The sequence below is a fragment of the Camellia sinensis genome, chromosome 8, assembly GCF_055761805.1.
Source record: "Camellia sinensis isolate YWXY chromosome 8, ASM5576180v1, whole genome shotgun sequence".
NCBI lineage: Eukaryota > Viridiplantae > Streptophyta > Magnoliopsida > Ericales > Theaceae > Camellia > Camellia sinensis.
In genome coordinates this window covers 22,844,770-22,866,148 of record NC_138968.1, presented here as the reverse complement: position 1 = coordinate 22,866,148, position 21,379 = coordinate 22,844,770, and the positions used below count along the sequence as shown (strand labels likewise).

The 21,379-nt window shown below is 36.9% G+C and overlaps 1 protein-coding gene across 2 annotated transcripts; it reads left to right on the top strand.

Moving 5' to 3' along the window:
• Positions 1-15,446: 15,446 nt before the first annotated feature.
• On the top strand, positions 15,447-19,821 carry SPPL1 (SIGNAL PEPTIDE PEPTIDASE-LIKE 1). 2 transcript variants are annotated; one of them, XM_082882243.1, is made up of 5 exons: positions 15,482-15,660; positions 16,465-16,526; positions 16,627-17,602; positions 18,290-18,493; positions 19,502-19,821. In XM_082882243.1, the coding sequence occupies exons 3-5, from the start codon at positions 16,805-16,807 to the stop codon at positions 19,619-19,621; spliced, it is 1,122 nt and encodes a 373-aa protein (XP_082738369.1). In that variant the 5' UTR covers positions 15,482-15,660; positions 16,465-16,526; positions 16,627-16,804; the 3' UTR covers positions 19,622-19,821. The 2 variants fall into 2 exon arrangements, with proteins under 2 accessions (XP_082738368.1, XP_082738369.1); XM_082882242.1 differs by lacking the exon at positions 16,465-16,526 and having other exon boundaries at positions 15,447-15,660.
• The last annotated feature ends 1,558 nt before the right edge of the window (positions 19,822-21,379 follow it).

Sequence of the window (21,379 nt, the reverse complement as noted above, 5' to 3'; positions counted from 1 at the left end):
AAAGATTAAAAACTGAACAGAGCCGACAGAAAAGTTATGCAGATGTCCGAAGGCGAGACAGGAAATATGAAGTGGGTGATCATGTCTTTGTTAAAGTGACACCAATGAAAGGGCAGACTTGTTTCGGAGTCAAGGGTAAGCTAGCACCGAGATATGTCGGACCGTATGAGATCATTGAAAAGATTAATCCGGTGGCATATCAAGTAGCGCTTCCTCCTGAAATGGAGCATATGCATAATGTCTTCCATATTTCAATGTTGAGGGATTATCTTCGGGATCCTTTCCATGTTATTAAGCTTACCCGTGTAGTGCTAAGTGATGACTACACTTATGAAGAACGGCCTATTCAAATTGTGAACCAACGAATCAAGAAATTGAGGAATAAAGAAATTTCGTTAGTGAAAGTGGACTGGCAAAACCATGGTGGCATTTATGCCACTTGGAAAAGGGAAGACGATATGATGAAACGGTATCCTAAATTGTTCCCCCTAGACCCAGTATTCTTCCAAAATGAAGGTAATCCGAGTTTGGAGGACCAAAACTCTTTTTAAGGAGGGAAGACTGTGACAACCCTTACCTCCGATTAGCGCTAATCTATGATTAAGCATGATAAGTAACTGATAAGTACGAAATTTTGAACTGACTGTATGAGTGTATTGTTTTGAATGCATTTCTATCTGTTTGATTTCTGAATGAATCTGTTCATGTTTTAACTTTGAACTACGGATTAAAGGTCTATCGGCGACCAAACCAGAAATTGATTAGTGTTTTATGCTAATTAGAATTTATGTGATTTTATGGTAGGTTTAATTAAAATTCAATTTGGAATGATTAAATTAGATTAAATAAAGTTAAATTACATTAGTTTGCATTTACTACCATTTTGCCATTGAGTGGTTTATGCTAGGCCACTACTTCTCCCACCCTTGCATATGTTTGAGGCATCATTTGCTCATCTTCTTGAGACCAAACCGTGAGAGAGGGAGAGTGGGAGAGAAAACTTGAGTTCATCAAAATTGGCTTGGAGAGTTACAAGAATTGAAAGGAATTTGCATAATTTAGCTTCCATACTTTGAATTCAAGGCCTAAGGTAGGAAAATCATCTTCTCAATTGTGAATTCAAGTTATCTCTTGCATGTTTCATGGAAATTTGGAGTTCAAGTCAAGAATTGGTTTAAAGTATAGAGTTGAGAGTGAATTTATGCATGCATGTCCACATTTTGGTTGTAGTCCATGAATTCACCATAGTTTTGAGCTCAATCTTGCATTTGGTTATGTTTTGGAGCATTGGAATTCATTAGAACTCATGCATGTTAAGTTCTTGTATTGTTCTTCAAGTTTCCTTGAATTTGTGTTCAGATTGGCTTACCTTTAGGCTTGATTTTACAAATTGATCTTCAAAGACATGTTATACTATGAGTTTCCAAGTGTTTTCCAGAAAATTGGCCCAAAAGGTTAAATTTTGATGTGTTGAATGCTTGGTTTGAGCTTTAAAGGCAAATCTGGAAATTCCAGATTTGGCGAGCGAAGGATTCCATGCTCGAGCGACCATCATTTTGTTCAGAGCTCCGCTCGAGCGACGGAATGCTAGCTCGAGCGTAGATTACAAGCTCTCAGGTTTTTGGTGCACGCAGACACATGCTCGAGCGACGAGACCTACGCTCGAGTGAAGAGCTGTGTCTTACGCTTGAGCGAGCATCGAGCGGAGATTTTTAACATCCAGTACTTTTGTATTTTTACAGACTGCTCGAGCGAGGAAGTCTACGCTCGAGCGACCCCTCTATTTTGGCAAGCTCGCTCAAGCGAAGAAAACCATGCTCGAGCGAGACCCCTGTTTTCAGCAAAATTTGAAAAGTGTTTTAAAGTGCATTTTTGCATCCTCATTCCATCCTAGGCATTCCTAGGCCTAGTTTAAGGCATCTTAATGAGGATAATGTTATAGAACCACACCAAGTCTAGATAAGGGGCTAAGTTATTGATTCCCTAGTGCGTAACTTAGTGTGTGTTCGTTCTGTAACTGTGTAGGGTTGGTATCCGAGGATGCTCATTAGCCTATCCGTAACCCAGTGCTCTGTGAGTAACAATGTTGTAAAGATATGTTCAATTATGATTATTTTCTGAATGATCAACTGTACTGCTTACTGAAATGCTATTGTTCAATGAATGAATGTGTGTCCTATTTGTAAACTGTACTCGTGGCATTCGTAGCAACCTACTGTTACTGTTACTACTACTGTTACAGACATCTCTGTCAGTTCCCATGTTGGAACTACTACTGTTTACCGTTATGATGGCCATCAACTGACTGTTTGGTCTGTTAAGACCTACTGTACTGTTTTACTATTGGATGTACCACATATGACTGCTTGGGTTTCTAAATAACTGATATGACTGTTTAATTACTGAAAAAACATTCATTCTTAACCTCTTTGTACAGTTGTTATTCACTAGGCTTCAGCTCACTGTTTATATTTATATGTAGGCGTCTAGGCACCGGACCGATGCTAAGAGCGTCAAGTTAAGCTCCCGTTTTGTCAAGCCAACCACCGTGCCTCACCTCGAGCTTCCGAGTCTGTTCAAGCTAAGGCTATTTTGGGGTGTCTCAGTTTCACCCTTTTGTTTCTGATCTGTAATAAATATTTAAGACTTGACTGTACAGTTATAGTTAGGGATTTGGTCCCTGACATGGATGTTTATATATATGTCGCATGTACATATGTTCTGGTTATCAATGTGACATGTTTATAAAAAGTCTTTTTGCATCCATATTGTCACAGCTCATTGGACATCTTTTATTTACTGTTTTGGCTTCCGCCAGCCCCTTTACTCTGTATTACTGTCATTACTGTTAAGCAGGCCTACGGTAATCACGGATTACTGGCCAGTTACGGTGCTAAACCCATAGGGGCGGGTTTGGATCGTGACATTATCTAAATAAATGCACTTATTTAATTTAAGTCAAATAGTTTAGTATAATATAATATAATATAATGAGTTCTATAATACATATATATTTTATTCATTATTTATAATAAGTTTTATCATACACACTTTATACCATATATATTCTTACTTACGTTATTTTCATTTTTGGTTATAATCAATTTTCTTTTTTAATTATAACATTATTTTGAGATCTTTGGTTAGTCTCATTTGTGTTTAGTTATGACTTCTTCTTCTTCTTCTTTTGTATTTTTTTAGTTATGATTCAAAAAATATGAAATTATATCATTTTATTCTATAATTATAAAGTACATATGATAAACACATTTTAAAATGTGTGCACCATAGGCTATCCCCTATTACTTATTCCATCTTATCACATGCTATTCAACGCCTCACAAAAATAATCTAAAAATCTATTCCAAAGTTGCCAAATTAACTTTTTCTATTTTTAATTATGCTTTATTATTTTATCACTTTATCTCTATAATTTTAAAATTGTACTAATACCATATTTGAAGGAATGAAATTGACGTAATTTTTATAAGAAAAAATTGATGATAAATCCAAGTTAAAGAGGGTATAAGGCATTATATTCAGTGAATATTTTTTATTGGTAAAAGGTTCATTCTTTGTGACATAGTTTGGTGAGAAATCATTTTATTGATTTTAGACGACATTTTGTACATATGTTTATACATTTACCTGGGGACGGCTATACCACTACTCCGCTACCGCCATTGCACACGGCGTTGACTTGAGAATTAGCGCCACTATCCATGGCGAAAGAGGTGGCTAAGAGTCGATTAGATCTCAGATTTGAGGCAAAGGGAGTTGTGGATCTTTGACCTGAAGTGGAAAGAGCGGTGACCAAATTTGCATTTGAGATTGAAATTCTTGATGAGAGTTACAAAGCTTGGTAGCCAATTGGGTGGTTGGTGTCACGACCCAAACCCGCCCCTATGGGTTTAGCACCGTAATCGGTCAGTAATCCGTGATTATCGAAGGCCTGCTTAGCAGTAAAGACAGTAATATAGAGTACAGGGGCTGGCGGAAGCCAAAACAGTAATTAAAAGATGTCCAATGAGCTGTGACAGTCTGTATGCAAAAAGGCTTTTCTGAACATATTCACATTCATAAGCAAAACAGTATGTACATACACACATCATATACAGACATTCAAGTTGGGGACCAAATCCCTACCATAACAGTACAGTGAGTCTCAACATTTATTACAGAACATAGGCAAAAGAGGGAATCTAAAACACCCCAAAACAGCCTTGGCTTGACGCACTCGGAACCTCGAAGTGAGGCACAATGGTTGGCTTTCACAAAACGGGAGCTTAGCCTGATGCTCCTAGCATCGGTCCGGTGCCTGGACACCAACATATATATATAAACAGTGAACTAAACCCCAGCGAATAACAGTTATGTAAAGAGGTTAAGAATGAATGTCCTTTCAGTCAATAAGCAGTCATATCAGTCATTCAGAAACCATAGCAGTTATATGTGGTACATCCGATAGCAAACAGTATAGTAGGTCTTAACAGACCGAACAATCAGTTGATGGCCATCATAACAGTAAACAGTAGTGGTTCCAAACATGGGAACCGACAGAGATCTCTGTGATAGTAGCAGTAACAGTGCAGTAACAGTAAATTGCTATGGATGTCACGGATACAGTTTACAAATAGGACAAACATTCATTCAGTAAGAAATATCATTTCAGAAAGCAGTACAGTTGATCATTCAGAAAATATTCATGATTGAACATATCTTTACAACATTGTTACTCACAGAGCACTGGGCTAATAGCAGCTAGTGAGCGTCCTCGGATGCCAACCCTACACAATTACAGAACGAACACACACTAAGTTACACACTTGGGAATTAATGACTCAGTCCCTAGCTTGACTCGGTGTGGTTCTACATCAATAACCTCATTAAGATGCCTTAAACTAGGCCTAGGAATGCCTAGGATGAAATGAGGATGCAAAGATGTACTTTAAAACAGTTTTCAAATTTTTCAGAAAACAGGGGTCTCGCTCGAGCGTGGCTTTCTACCCTCGAGCGAACATGCAGATAAAGGAGATCCGCTCGAGCGTGACTTCTTTCGCTCGAGCGGATTGTAAACTCATGAAAAGTACTGGATGTATGCAATTCACGCTCGATGGGCGCTCGACTTCCACTCGAGCGTGAGACATAAGTCCTCGCTCGAGCGTGCATTCCCTCACTCGAGCGGACTGTAAACATATGAAAAGTACTGGATACACGCATTTTACGCTTGAGCATTACTTTTCCCGCTCAAGTGAGATGCATGTACTCAGAGTGTACGCTCAAGCGTGAAGTATTACGCTCGAGCGTGGGTCCAAAATCTGGAATTTCCAGATTGTACCTCCAAGCTCAAATTCAACATTTAAAGCATCAAATTCGATTCTTTTGGGCCAATTTTCTGAAAAACAATTTAAAACTCATAATATGACATATTTCGAAGATCAATTTGCAAAATCAAAGCCCAAAGGTAGCTCAATTAAACACAAATCCAAACAAAACTTCATGAACATAATGTATATGTAACAAGCAAGTGTTCAATTGAAATCAAAGCTTCAAATACTTGATCAAATGAGTCAATTCACTCAAAAAAATGATGAATTCATGGACCATAGCTAGAATATAAACATACATGTGAGGATTTCCATGAAATCAACCTCAAAACTTAACAATGTGTACATGCATGCATGATTCAAGCTTCAATTCAACAATTTAAAACCAATTCTAGACTTAGATCACTAATGGCTCATGGACCATGCAAGATACAACTAGAATTCAAGTTCAAGAAGATGATTCTCCTACCTTAGGTCTTCAATTTCAAGTCTAGAAGCTCAATTATGCAATCTACTCTTCAATTCTTCTAATTTTCCAAGCAATTCTTGTTGAAACCAAAGCTCTCCTAACTCTCTCTCTCTCTCTAGTCGGTTTTGGTCTCAAGAAGGATGAGGAAATGATGTATGGAATAAACTAATTAAGTCCCAAACAAGTGTATAGGGAAATGGCCACTCAATGGCAAAATGGTAATTAAAGCAACTAATGTAATTTAACATTATTTAATCGCTCCAAATCACGTTTCAATTAAACATACCATAAAATCACATAAATTCTAATTAGCATAGAACACTAATCAGTTTCGAATTCGGCCGCCGATAAGGCCTTCAATTTGCAGTTTAAAACATAAAACATGAACAGATCATTTAGCAGTCAAACAGATAGATTTACATTTAAACTAATACACTCAATCAATCAGTTCAGAATTTCAATCAGATCAGTTACTTAACATGCTTAACCATAGTTTAGCAGTAATCAGAGGTATATCAGTAAACAGTGGCGAGGGTTGTCACAGTCTCCCCTCCTTACAAAGAGTTTGGTCCTCCAAACTCAAATTACCTTCGTTTTGGATGAATACTAGATTCAGTGGGAACAATTCAGGATATCTCTTCGATATATCATCTTCTCTTTCCCAAGTGGCATAAACGCCACCATGGTTTTGCCAATCAACTTTTACCAACTGGATTTCTTTATTCCTCAACTTTTTGATTCGACGGTTTACAATTTGGATAGGTCGTTCTTCATAAGTGTAGTCATCACTTAGCACTACACGGATAGGCTCAATCACATGGAAGGGATCCCGAAGATAATCCCTCAACATTGAAATATGGAAGACATTATGCATATGCTCCATTTCAGGAGAAAGCGTTACTTGATACGCCACCGGATTAATCTTTTCAATAGTCTAATACGGCCCGACATATCTTGGCGCTAATTTACCCTTGACTTCAAAACGAGTCTGGCCTTTCATCGATGTCACTTTAACAAAAACGTGATCACCTACTTCATATTTCCTATCTCGCCTTCGGACATCCGCATAACTTTTCTGTCGGCTTTGTGCGGTTTTCAGCCTCTGTTGAATCAGTTTCATCTTTTCGGTAGTTTCATATACAATTTCAGGCCCAAGCAAAGGCCCATCTCCAACTTCTGCCCAGCAAATAGGAGATCGGCATTTCCTGCCATATAAAGCCTCGAAAGGCGCCATACCAATACTCGAGTGAAAATTGTTGTTGTAAACAAACTCAGCTAAAGGCAAATGGCTTTCCCAATTTCCTTGGAAATCAAGAACACACATACGCAATAGATCCTCCAGAGTTTGGATGGTTCTTTCTGACTGGCCATCTGTCTGAGGATGGTACGCACTACTCAGTCTCAGTTCAGTACCCAATGCTGTCTGTAGACTTTGTCAGAATCTCGATGTAAACTTCAAGTCCCTATCAGAAACAATGGACACAGGCACTCCATGCAATCTAACAATCTCATCAATATAGATTATAGCCAATTTGTCCGCATTATAAATTGTTTTGACAAGTAAGAAGTGAGCAGATTTAGTCAATCTAACAACAATAACCCAAATTGAGTCCATACCTTTACTGGAGCGAGGTAAACCAACAATGAAATCCATAGTGATATGTTCCCATTTCCACTCCGGTATAGATAAGGGTTGCAGTAAGCCTGCGGGTCGTTGATGTTCAGCTTTAACTTGTTGGCAATGAAGACATTTCGATACAAAGTCAGCAATCTCTTTCTTCATTCCCGGCCACCAGAAATTTAGTTTCAAGTCTTGGTACATTTTCGTATTTCCTGGATGGATAGATAGTTTCGAATTGTGGCCCTCTTGCAGAATTCTTCTTTTTAGTTCAGAATCACTCGGTACACATAATCTTCCCTGGAATTTTAACACATTGTTCTCAAATTTGAAACCCGGCCTAAGTTTAGATTCTCGTTCATCGATGATCTTTTTCAAGAAGTCATCATGTTGCTGTTTCTCTTTAATCTCTTCAATAAGTGCCGGTTGAGCAGAAATAGTAGCTACTGTTCCACCTTGTTCACACAAAACGATCTCAACTTCAAATCTTTCAAGGTCACATAGCAATTCTTTCTGCCCAGTGAGTAAACAGGCTAAATTTCCAACTGATTTCCGGCTGAGTGCATCAACAACGATGTTAGCTTTTCCTGGGTGGTACAGAATTTGTAGATCGTAGTCTTTTATCAGTTCTAACCATTTCCGCTATCTCATGTTCAGTTCTTTCTATGTAAAGAAGTATTTCAAACTCTTGTGATCTGTATACACTTCATATGTTGCTCCATAAAGGTAGTGACGCCAGATTTTTAATGCAAATACCATTGCGGCAAGTTCTAAGTCATGGGTCGGGTAGTTCTTTTCATGTGGTCTCAGTTGTCGGGAAGCATACGTGATAACTTTACCATTCTGCATTAAAACACATCCCAAACCCTTATAAGAAGTATCACTAAATATAGTATAACCATCCGTACCTGAGGGTAGGATGAGAATCGGTGCAGTCACAAGTCGAGTCTTTAACTCTTGGAAGGCTGATTCTCTCTGATCGGTCCAGTCAAATAATACCCCCTTCTGAGTCAACGGTAAAGCAATCTTGGAGAAGTCTTTCACAAACCTCCTGTAGTACCCGGCAAAGCCTAGAAAACTTTGGACTTCAGTAACATTAGACGATCTGGGCCAATTCACTACTGCTTCAATTTTCTGTGGATCAACTGAAATTTCATCCTTACAGATTACATGTCCAAAAACATAACATTATCAAGCCAAAATTCACATTTTGTCAGTTTAGCATACAATTTTTGTTCTCTTAGGGTCTGCAAAGCAATTCTCAAATGCTGTTCATGTTTTTCTATGCTTTTGGAATAAATCAAAATGTCGTCTATAAAAACAACTACGAATTCATCGAGGAATGCTTTCAAAATTCTATTCATAAGGTTCATAAATGCAGCAGGTGCATTGGTAACTCTGAAAGGCATAACAAGAAATTCATAATGTTCGTACCTCGTTTGAAAAGCAGTCTTTTCAATGTCCCCTGTCTTGACTTTCAACTGGTGGTATCCAGATCTAAGGTCAATTTTAGAGAAAACTTGGGCACCCTGTTACTGATCAAATAAGTCATCAATACGAGGGAATGGATATTTATTTTTCACTGTTACCTTATTCAGTTCACGGTAGTCAATGCAACGTCTCAGTGAGCCGTCTTTCTTCTTTACAAATAAAACCGGTGCGCCCCATGGTGAAGTACTGGGCCTGATGAACTTCTTATCTAGCAATTCTTGCAGCTGAACTTTCAACTCTTTCAATTCAGTCAGTGCCATTCTGTAAGGAGCTTTAGATACTGGCTGTGTACCTGGAATTACATCAATGGTGAACTCAATCTCCCTATCAATCAAATCCCCTAGTAAATCATTTGAAAAAATATATGGGAATTCTCTAACTATAGGAATACTGTTCACATCAGTTTTAGCATCAGTAGGTACAGTCAATACACAACACAGATACCCTTTACACCCCTTTTTAATCAGTTTAAAAGCTTTTATGGATGAAATCAGATACGGGGGAGGTACTACACCAACTCCACTAAACACAAATTCAGGCAATCCAGGTGGACGGAAAACAACTTATTTTGTTACACAGTCTATGGTAGCATGATATTTTGTTAACCAGTCCATTCCTAATATTACATCAAAATGGTCAATGTTCAAAGGCAGTAAATCAATATACAAATGCACATCTCCAACAATAATCTCACATGCAGGGTACTTATAAGCACAAGTCATGGATCCCCCAACGGGCGAAGATACAGCTAACAAATAGTTTATGGGTTCCAATGGTCTATTCAATTTCCGTGAAAAAGCATGCGAGACATATGAATGTGTAGACCCCGAATCAATCAGAACATAAGCATTTTGAGTACAGATTGAGATTATACCTAACACAACGGTCTCGGTATTTTGCACATCTCCCGGTACAAGCGCGAACACTTGGCCTTGCCTCATAGGCTCTTTTCTAGTCGCTTTGGGGTTGGGTTTCGGTGGAGCAGTTGATGCTGCTGCGCTAGCTGCAGCTTTACTATTGCCTTGAGCAGTGGAAGGGCAATCTTTAACTATGTGGCCCACCTTGCCACACCTGTAACAAGCACCATAGATCTTATAACAAACCCCTTTATGTCTCTTACCACATTCTGAACAGGGCGGTATGGAGCCACTCCCCTGCCTGGAACTGGTTGTTGACCCTGTATTCTGCTTTTTGTTCGATGAATTATTTCGGCCTTTCTTGAACTTAAAGCCTCATCTCTTACCGCGTCATTCAGTTCCCGGTGTTTCAGTCTGTTTCAGTGCCTCAATATTCGACTCGGCTATTATTGCACAGTCAAGAACATCTATATATTTCAGTAATTTCAGCACATTAATTCTGTCAAGTATTTCAACATTAAGGCCGCCTTCAAACTTCCTAACCTTTTTGTAATCAGTGTCCACCATGTGTGGTGCGTATCTGGAGAGTTCAGTAAACTTTGATTCATATTCGGTTATAAACATGGTACCTTGATTTAATTGTTCAAATTCAGTTACTTTGCGATCCCTGACACACTGAGGGAAGTACTTCTCGAAGAATGACTCTTTAAACTGAGCCCAAGTCATGACAGTATTCGCATCACGGACAAGCATCCACCACCTTCTAGCCTCCTCTTGTAAGGTAAAGGTAGCCAGTAATACCTTGTGTGTTTCCGACCAAGGAAACACTTCGAACAATTTCTCAGTTTCTAGAACCCATGCTTCGGCTTTTAACGGTTCAAGGCCTCCTTGAAAAGATGGTGGTTTCATTTTGCTGAACTTCTGTGTCAGAGCAATTATATCATCATTAACATTCTGCTCGGGTTGAACTGGAGGAGGTGGGGGGCTGTTGGTTCTGTTGTAGCCTCAAGGCCTCAGTCAACAGTTCAACTGTTCTTTCTAATCTTGCCATTCTGGCATCAGATGATTCTGTTTCATCGGCATTCCTTGCATTGTCCATTTCACTATATGCAATACAATGATAATAAACATAGGCAGTTGCATACTTAAACACCTTAGCACATTAGCACCTATATTCATGTCATGGCCACATACACTTTTTTTTCAATGTTTATGCAATGCCCTAATTACTTTTCTAGGACATCCTATAGCTCATTTGGACACGTGTGTGCGGTATAACTCGTGGTTTAATAACACTCTGATACCACTCTGTCACGATCCAAACCCGCCCCTATGGGTTTAGCACCGTAACTGGCCAGTAATCCGTGATTATCGAAGGCCTACTTAACAGTAAAGACAGTAATACAGAGTACAGGGGCTGGCGGAAGCCAAAACAGTAATTAAAAGATGTCCAATGAGCTGTGACAGTCTGTATGCAAAAAGGCTTTTCTGAACATATTCACATTCATAAGCAAAACAGTATGTACATACACACATCATATACAGACATTCAAGGTGGGGACCAAATCCTTACCATAACAGTACAGTGCCAGTCTCAATATTTATTACAGAACAGAGGCAAAAGGGGAAATCTAAAACACCCCAAAACAGCCTTGGCTTGACGTACTCGGAACCTCGAAGTGAGGCACAACGGTTGGCTTTCACAAAACGGGAGCTTAGCCTGACGCTCCTAGCATTAGTCCGGTACCTGGACACCTACATATATATATATATATAAACAGTGAACTAAAGCCTAGTGAATAACAGTTATGTAAAGAGGTTAAGAATGAATGTCCTTTCAGTCAATAAGCAGTCATATCAGTCATTCAGAAACCATAGCAGTTATATGTGGTACATCCGATAGCAAACAGTATAGTAGGTCTTAACAGACCGAACAATCAGTTGATGGCCATCATAACAGTAAACAGTAGTGGTTCCAAACATGGGAACCGACAGAGATCTCTGTGATAGTAGCAGTAACAGTGCAGTAACAGTAAATTGCTATGGATGTCACGGATACAGTTTACAAATAAGACAAACATTCATTCAGTAAGAAATATCATTTCAGAAAGCAGTACAGTTGATTATTCAGAAAATATTCGTGATTGAACATATCTTTACAACATTGTTACTCACAGAGCACTAGGCTAATAGCAGCTAGTGAGCGTCCTCAGATGCCAACCCTACACAGTTATAGAATGAACACACACTAAGTTACACACTTGGGAATCAATGACTCAGTCCCTACTTGACACGGTGTGGTTCTACATCAATAACCTCATTAAGATGCCTTAAACTAGGCTTAGGAATGCCTAGGATGAAATGAAGATGCAAAGATGTACTTTAAAACAGTTTTCAAATTTTTCAGAAAACAGGGGTCTCGCTCGAGCGTGGCTTTCTACGCTCTAGCGGACATGCAGATAAAGGAGATTCGCTCGAGCGTGACTTCTTTCGCTTGAGCGGACTGTAAACTCATGAAAAGTACTGAATGCATGCAATTCACGCTCGATGGGCGCTCGACTTCCGCTCGAGCAGACTGTAAACATATGAAAAGTACTAGATACACGCATTTCACGCTCGAGCGTTACTTTTCCCGCTCGAGCGGGATGCATGTACTCAGAGTGTACGCTCGAGCGTGAAGTATTACGCTCAAGCGTGGGTCCAAAATCTAGAATTTCCAGATTGAACCTCCAAGCTCAAATTCAACATTTAAAGCATCAAATTCGATTCTTTTGGGCCAATTTTCTAGAAAACACATTAAAACTCATAATATGACATGTTTCGAAGATCAATTTGCAAAATCAAAGCCCAAAGGTAGCTCAATTAAACACAAATCCAAACAAAACTTCATGAACATAATGTATATGTAACATGCAAGTGTTCAATTGAAATCAAAGCTTCAAATACTTGATCAAATGAGTCAATTCACTCAAAAACATGATGAATTCATGGACCATAGCTAGAATATAGGCATGCATGTGACGATGTCCATGAAATCAACCTCAAAACTTAACAATGTGTACATGCATGCATGATTCAAGCTTCAATTCAACAATTTAAAACCAATTCTAGACTTAGATCACTAATGGCTCATGGACCATGCAAGATACAACTAGAATTCAAGTTCAAGAAGATGATTATCCTACCTTAGGTCTTCAATTTCAAGTCTAGAAGCTCAATTATGCAATCTACTCTTCAATTCTTCTAATTTTCCAAGCAATTCTTGTTGAAACGAAAGCTCTCCTGACTCTCTCTCTCTCTCTCTCTAGTTGGTTTTGGTCTCAAGAAGGATGAGGAAATGACGTATGGAATAAACTAATTAAGTCCCAAACAAGTGTATAGGGAAATGGCCACTCAATGGCAAAATTATAATTAAAGTAACTAATGTAATTTAACATTATTTAATCGTTCCAAATCACGTTTCAATTAAACATACCATAAAATCACATAAATTCTAATTAGCATAAAACACTAATCAGTTTCGGATTCGGTCACCGATAAGGCCTTCAATTTGCAGTTTAAAACATAAAACATGAACAGATCATTTAGCAGTCAAACAGATAGATTTGCATTTAAACTAATACACTCAATCAATCAGGTCAGAATTTCAGTCAGATCAGTTACTTAACATGCTTAACCACAGTTTAGCAGTAATCAGAGGTATATCAGTAAACAGTGGCGAGGGTTGTCACAGTTGGAGATGTGGCCAAGGTCGGCAATGAAGCCAATGAAGAAGAATGCGATAGCGGCAAAGGTAACTCTGATGAAGATGAAAAGGCGGGGATGGCTGAATAAGAAGAGTTGAGGTATGAGAGAAGGTTTGAAGAAAGAGAGCTTTTAACAGATAAAGCAAAAAAAGAGAGAATAAAGAGAGAAAGAGAAGGGGAAGAGAGAGAATTTTTAATAGATAAAATAAAAATAGAGATATTGTTCTATTCGTGAGAGAAGGCGGAGGTGGTGGATGGGTATTTTGGCCATTTCGTGATAAATTGTCTTTATGGACATAATAGATTAGCACATGAACCTTTAGGCAAGAAAAATCTAAGATTTAATTTTTGAACCGAGCTCCCTTTTTATAATTGAAGGATCCAAAATATTTTAAAATTAAGAGATAAAATGGCACTAAACTAAAATTTAAAAGGATGGAGTGTAATTAACTTTTTTGGGGGCTCCAAATTTGAAATTTTGACTTCACGAAATTGCATATTCGGGCCTGGCCCAGTAAGTCAAAAACTACTGGTCAGTGGTGGCCTTGGAGCATGGGCCCAATGACCTGCACACTAAAACCGATATTTTTAAGACAGAAAAAACATGTTTAGTTCATAGAATTAGACTATTAATTTTCAAGTTGAATTTGAAATAAAAAGTTTTAGTCCAGAGTCCTGTCCACCGTGATATTTATAAAATATTAATTTTCAATTTTATATTATTTAATTATGAAATAAATTAAAATTTTAATAAAAATAAAAGAAAACTATGTACGTTACTTCTTTATAAGACTTAAATCAAAACTTTTATTTATTTCATAATTAAATTTTATTAATTTTCACGCTTAAACAATTATTAAAAGAGTCTAAATAATTTAATTATCTTTCAAGGTAATAAGAATAATAATAATAATAATAATAATAGTTCATTTGGGGACTAAGCTTTCGTTTGGCATAAGTTAAAATGAGATTTTTTTACTAAAATAATCACAAAAAGACAAAATAGACATTTTAACTCAATAAGACAAAATGTCACATTTAAACCACAATCATTTCATTTTTTTCTATCACAAAAGTTTAAAAAAGCTAAAAAAAACTATCACAAATAAGATTTTTTAAACCCAGACTAAAATAGTCAAAAAGTCAATCCACATTCCAAACGAATCCTAGTATTTTAGTCAAATTGTCAAAAAAATTACTATAAGTTGTCACATTATTTTTTTTATTTTTCTGTACATCTTTTCATAAAAAGTCAAAAAAATTCTAAATAACATGTTTCTAAACGAGATCTAAGTTAAATGGACATGTCTAAGATTTAAAAATTATTTTAAATTCATATTTAGAATGATTAAATTAAGTTTGAGGTCAAGTTGGATCAGATTTGAGACGATATATGTACTCTTAAGAGTTGTCTAAGATGACCTAAATAAGTATATTTTTTATCTTTTTACGAAAAGATATATAAAAAAAAAGAGATGATATAATAAAAAAATTAATTATTTTATATATGCCAAACTTAAACTTAGTACCATACAGCATAAGTCCAACCCACCAAATCCAACATGGCTAAAGTAGATGTTTGTCCACCTCTAACTTGCCTAAGTTTATAACGTAAGATATACCGTGCAAAAAAATAAGGAGAAATTACCTATTAGTTGCATCATCAGAAAATAATTACAGAATAATGAAAAAATGTATGATTTTAATTATTAATGCATATAAAATTTGTCATATATCTGTAATTTTTTTCAAAAGTTTACATTGGATTAAAATTTACCTAAAAAGTCAAACGAAAGAACAAGCCAAAAAGAGATGTTTTGGAAAATAAGTTAAAAACTAATTTTTAATGTTTTTTCAAAAACATGTTAAAAAAAATGAGAAGGTGATACGATTTAAAAAAAAAGTGAAAAAGTTAAAAAAAAATTACTTTTAATTCAGATGCCAAAACAGGCCAAAATTGGAAATACTACAAAATATTGTGGGGGCAAAGTGCAAAATCGAGCACAACGTTGTTCCTCGTTTTGGTTTTCAGCTCTGCCTCTGTGTCTCCTCTCTCTCTTCTGTGGAAACTCCCCCGAGAAACACGCCCTCGCTGGGCAGAGGTAGAGAGAGAGAGAGAGGTCTTCACACTCTTGAAGTCTTCGAGTCCAAGGTAAGTCCATTTGCTCCATAAAAAACCCTAATTTCTCACACTGGTTTCATCCTAAACTTCAATTTTGAGTTTCAGATCTTCTTTATCTGTTGAATCTATAGCTTTCTTGATGTAATCAACTATTCTAGCTCATATTCAATGATTATTCGTTGTTTTTCGTATTCCCATTTTTTAAAATCGAAATCGTTGCTCATTTGTTAATTTTATATGACCTAGATGTTTCAATTGAAATTATAGTGAGTTGTTGTTTTGTTTGAATCGGATGAAATGTAAAGAGGCAGTTTTTACGTGAAAGGACTAGTTTTTCTTTGGAAGGAAAGAAAATTTGGGATAGAGATAGTCATGTCAAATTTAAGATAAACTATATCCATTGACCTGCATTATGTTCTGAGATATGGGCCAGTTTGGCATAGATTTTACAAATCAATTCTCAGAAGAAAACAGAAAAATTTATGAACATTGTGAAAAAATTTGTGACCTTGGTGTTTTAGGTCATCTTGGTACTCTTAACTGGAAAAGAAAAACTGGGAACAAAAAGTAATTTTTGGATGTTTCATGAAAATTGGTTCTTTTTTACTTGATTTTCTGAATACTGTTTCAGTGAGAGAACAACAAACCAAATGAGAATTTGTTCCTGTTTTATGTTTTCTGTGATGCTTACACGCAAAACTGTTAAAAAACCTTTCTTTTGAAGTCCTATTTATTAGATGTGTAATTTGTGTCAAAGCTTCCAAAATTTATTGTCGTGCTTCTTTAGTCTTGTGAAAGAAACTATATACCTGAAATTTTTATTTTTCCATATAGAAAAAACAAATTATTTGAAGCACTTGTGGTTGAAACAAACAAAGCATTACTTTTTGAAACAGGTAGTAGTCTACATAGCCTATCCCCGGCTTGAATATGAAAAATTATCAAATCCATCATTTTTTGGCGCATTCTCATTCTCTTAAGATCATTGTTTTGTAGGTAGAGCGTGAATCTCTCTGATCCAGTCTTCATCGGAGTAAAATTGCAGCTTTGCTTTCAACATTATTGTAATTCTTCAGGGTGTTTAAAGTGTTAACATTTAGATACATATGTATATATATGCACAACAGTTGAATTGCGCTACAAGATTATAAAGAAGTTTTTCACTTACCCAATTATGGAGCCCCTGTGGAAGCTAGCATATCTGTTGGAGCCAGCTCCACTTACTCTTATTTTCACTGCAATAGCTGTGACATCTGGATCGGCTTTTCGAGCCCTAAATTATGGAAAAGAAATGGAGCGAAACCGTGATTTTTCAGAAGCATCCATTACTTTAGATAGGTCCCAAGCACTGATGATTCCGATAATGAGCTCTTTCAGCCTGCTGTTGATGTTCTATCTGTTCTCTTCTGTCTCACAACTCCTCACCGCTTTCACTGCCATTGCCTCCGTATCATCCCTTTACTTCTGCATATGGCCTTACATTGCCCATGTCAAATCACAATTTGGTTTGTCTGACCCTTTTGTGTCACGGTGTTGTTCCAAACCATTTACCCGAATCCAGGGGCTTTTAGTGTTGCTTTGCTCTGGTATTGTTGCAGGTTGGCTGGTTTCTGGACACTGGATATTGAACAACTTGCTGGGAATTTCTCTCTGTATTACATTTGTGAGCCACGTGCGCCTTCCCAACATCAAAATTTGTGCTATGCTTCTTGGTTGTTTGTTTTTGTACGACATATTCTGGGTTTTCTATTCTGAGAGGTTTTTTGGTGCGAATGTCATGGTTTCGGTGGCAACGCAGCAAGCATCTAATCCTGTTCATACAGTGGCTAACAGTTTGAATCTTCCTGGATTGCAACTGATTACGAAAAAGCTGGAGCTTCCAGTCAAAATTGTCTTTCCTAGGAATTTATTTGGTGGAATGGTTCCTGGAAGTAGTGCTGTTGACTATATGATGCTTGGTCTTGGCGACATGGTAAAACATCTTTTCTCTCTTGTGACTACATTAGTCTATTGTGATTCTTTCCTCCAATTATGGATTGTGGCGTCAGAGTTTATTAGAACTAAAAGTGCAGTGGTGTGTTGGTTTTAGACTTTCGTGTATGCTGCTCTTGAAGGACAATAAGTATCCACTACATTTCTGGGTCTATGACTTTCTACAGCTTTGTTATTCCTTTGTGTTAAAAAAGACATACATGAAAGATACCAGCTATAAAATGTAAAATTCATCTTTGTGCACCCAGAAGAGTTTGGGGTACATGACATCTATAAACGTCAGGTTATCTTTCATGTTAGCATGCTGGTGGGAGTTTCCAAGTTGGGTGCTGTATATGTGTTTTGTAATGCTCTTGGGTTTGCTTTATGGTTTTGTAATTCATCTATAATTCTTCCTTGGGATGGGATTCTTGAATCAATATCAGTTGGATCAAATTCCCAAAGGGTGCATTAATTTCTTCTAATTTTGAATCATTAGTATTTGCACACACCATCCATATTTTGCTATTGTATGCCAATTGTAAAACCAAAATACATTGTATTTTCTTTCCCAAAATTGCTTTTGTGGTTGTGCTGGTTTTTGTATAGGACCACTGTGCAATTATCTAACTTCTTAATAAGATTTCCCGCAATTTTCTGAGTTTTTTGGGTTGTATTGGTGTTGCAGGCCATTCCTGCTATGCTTCTGGCCTTGGTTCTATGTTTTGATCATAGAAAGAGCAGGGATTCTGTGAATCCATTGGAGGATTTGACTTCCTCCAAGGGGCACAAATACATATGGTTTGCCATTTCTGGATATGCAATTGGATTGGTAACTGCTTTAGCTGCTGGCATTTTGACTCACTCACCCCAACCAGCACTTCTGTATCTGGTATTCTATTATTAATATCAAATTGCTTTTTTGTTTTTGTTTTCTTTTTCAATGAGTATAGTGTTCCTGGAACTGCTCTACTACATACAAAGAAACCAATTATAGAACCGGACACAACCCTATCATGTGAGAGGGTTCTGTGATTGGTTTATGTGTTCCTTAGACTTTTTTGTTCCTGGAAAGAAGCTGCATGGGCTTTATATTAATCATATGTCTAAACCTCTCGCTGCCATGCGAGAGAGAGAGGCTCCTGATTTTGCCATTCAAAAAAACCATCTGCCAGATTTGTATTGGCACCTCTGTTTTTGTGAATAAATGACTACATACTACTTTTTCATATGAGTTCCCATTTGTAGAAAAATTTGAACTTTTGGGCAGCATAAGAGCTGGGAAATCTGTGAGCTGATCTTCAATGGAATTTTAGGGCGATATGTGTTAGATTAGTGCTAAGATGTGAGAATTTGAAATCTCTTTAAAGAAAGTGTTTTTCTTCTTGTCCTTCTCCTTCTATTTATTTCATTTGTTATATATCATCATTTTTTGAAATGGCGAAAGTGAGCAAAATTTAGCATGGTGTTGCATGTTGCTAAAGTTCCTTTTAGTTTAGGATAAATTATAAATACACCCTTTGAGATTTGCTTAAAATACGATTTACCTTCTATAGTTCTAGAAATTATATCCCGCCCCTTGAAATTTCTAATTTCATAACAAATGGTTCATTTTATTAATAAATCATCAAGTCCATTAACAGTTTTTAATGATGTCAAAAATTTGTTTCAATTAATAATTTAGGTAATTTTATCATTGTATGGGAGAGCAGTTAAGAATTTCATTTTTTTAGTTAATTCTATTAAATAAAAAAATTAATGGGGTATTTGTAATTTTTCAAACCAAAGAGGGCAATTCGTATTTTAAACAAATCTCAAAAAATGTATTTGTAATATTGAGATGGTGTAACACATACTTTTATTGAATCAGTAATTTTTCCCTCTTTTCTGATGAATATAGGTACCGTCTACTCTGGGACCCATAATCATCCTTTCTTGGATAAGAAATGAGTTAATGGAGCTGTGGGAAGGAACGACGACACCAAATATGAATGATAAAATTCATTTAACCGAAGTTTAAGCTGCGGTCTTCATCATCCAGAGCCAATTTAAAGTGTAAAATTTCTTGTGATAGTTCTTCTACGCTTCCTGAACAAACTTTGATGGGAAAAATAGTTATTTGTTTAAAGTTGAAATTTCTATGACCTTTTGGACTACAAAAATGTTGCCAATCCTCCAATCTCAGATTCTCAATAATACACATAACATGCATCTCTATCATTCTACTTGCTGACCATTGCATTGCTGCTACATATAGTTCACAACATAGCATTTGCTTCGAACTGTCACTTTTATACAATCTGTATTATTGAGACACTCCAAGACTGCAGAAACTTTAGTTGATGTGTTAGAATGGTAGTTGGTTAGTATCTTGAAACATGCAGGGTTTAGGTATAGAATTTGAACACTGCTGTCTTTTCCCGTTCTGATTGGGTGGCGAGAAAATTATATCCACTGTCACCCATTTTACATGAGATGTTGCAGCATCTTTCTGAGTACCTACTCTCATCTGGAGAAATAACTGGAATCATCAAAACATTGGTGAAGAAGCACCCAATGGCAAGAGATTGCCCTCAATGCCACTCCAATCTACCAAACCCAATGGACCTGAGTTAGATTCTGACCCAAGTAACCAACACCTAATTGGACCAATTACTCAAACTCATTCTCCGTTTGTCTTGGCTGAAAATATTTTTAATAGAAGTGTTCTCATGAAATGTTCTTTTAGAGTGAACATTTTTTATATTTGGTGGCATCCTTAAAATTAATATACTAATAATTTTATTAGTGATGGTTGTTGGCAGCAGTGTTGTGGTGGTGGTGAAATTTTAATCTAAAAAGTATTTTTTATTGATTTTTAATTTTTATTATACTAAATGTCAAAAATATATATCAAAAATGTAATAACATATTTTTTAGAGAATAATATTTGCCCAAACAAACGAGTGTTTTTTTAGTTGGGAACTCAATAGTCATGACTCATGACACATTGAGTCCTTATCTATCTATGTATTTTTTTAATCTTTAAATTGAATGAATGTTCACTTGCTTATGCAGCAAACTATTTCGCAAACTATAATACTACTACACAGAAGAGGAGCACCTAATCAAACACAAAAGCATATAGGTCAGACAATCGGGTGGCCATTCAGATGACAAGATGATAGTTGTTGTAGATAAAATGATAGTTGATCAATCGGCTGGACGACCAAGTGATCGATTGAATGATAAAATGATAGTCATGGTCGACCACCCGATCGTTTTGCCGGTCATTCGGCCTATGTGCTTCTGTGTTTGATTTTGTGCTCTCTCTGCGTGTGTGTAGCATTACTCTTTCACAAATGTCTAAAATAATAAATTAAAAGAAGGAAAATGATTTTTCCCCCAAAATTTGTCCCCTCGAACAGCCCGAAATTTAGAAGAGAGAGAGAGAGAGAAGAGAGGGGAAGAGGAGATGGCAGCTCGTCGTCGCAGCCCCGCCCGCCGTCACCTCTGCCCGATCGTCGCAACTCGTCGCAGCCCCGCCTCCGCCTCCGATTGTCGCAGCCCCCGCCCCTGCCTCTGCCTCCGCCCCCTGCCTCTGCCTCCGCCTCTTCTTCTTCTTCTTCTTCTCTTCTTCTTTCTTCTTCTTCTTCTTCTTTTCTGATTGAAAAAATAAATAAATAAATATCATTTTAATGTAAAAAAAATATCATTTTAGACGCCCTCTCTTAAATTCGAGGGATTCAGACGCCCTCTCTTTTGAGCTACGTTGCACGATTCTTAAAAAAATATCATT

Coding starts and splice junctions, on each gene's coding strand:
- SPPL1 (XM_082882242.1), top strand. CDS start 16,805: ATGGAGCCCCTGTGGAAGCTAGCATATCTGTTGGAGCCAGCTCCACTT. Junction 17,603..18,289: donor TGCTTGGTCTTGGCGACATG/GTAAAACATCTT, acceptor TTGGTGTTGCAG/GCCATTCCTGCTATGCTTCT. Junction 18,494..19,501: donor AACCAGCACTTCTGTATCTG/GTATTCTATTAT, acceptor TGATGAATATAG/GTACCGTCTACTCTGGGACC.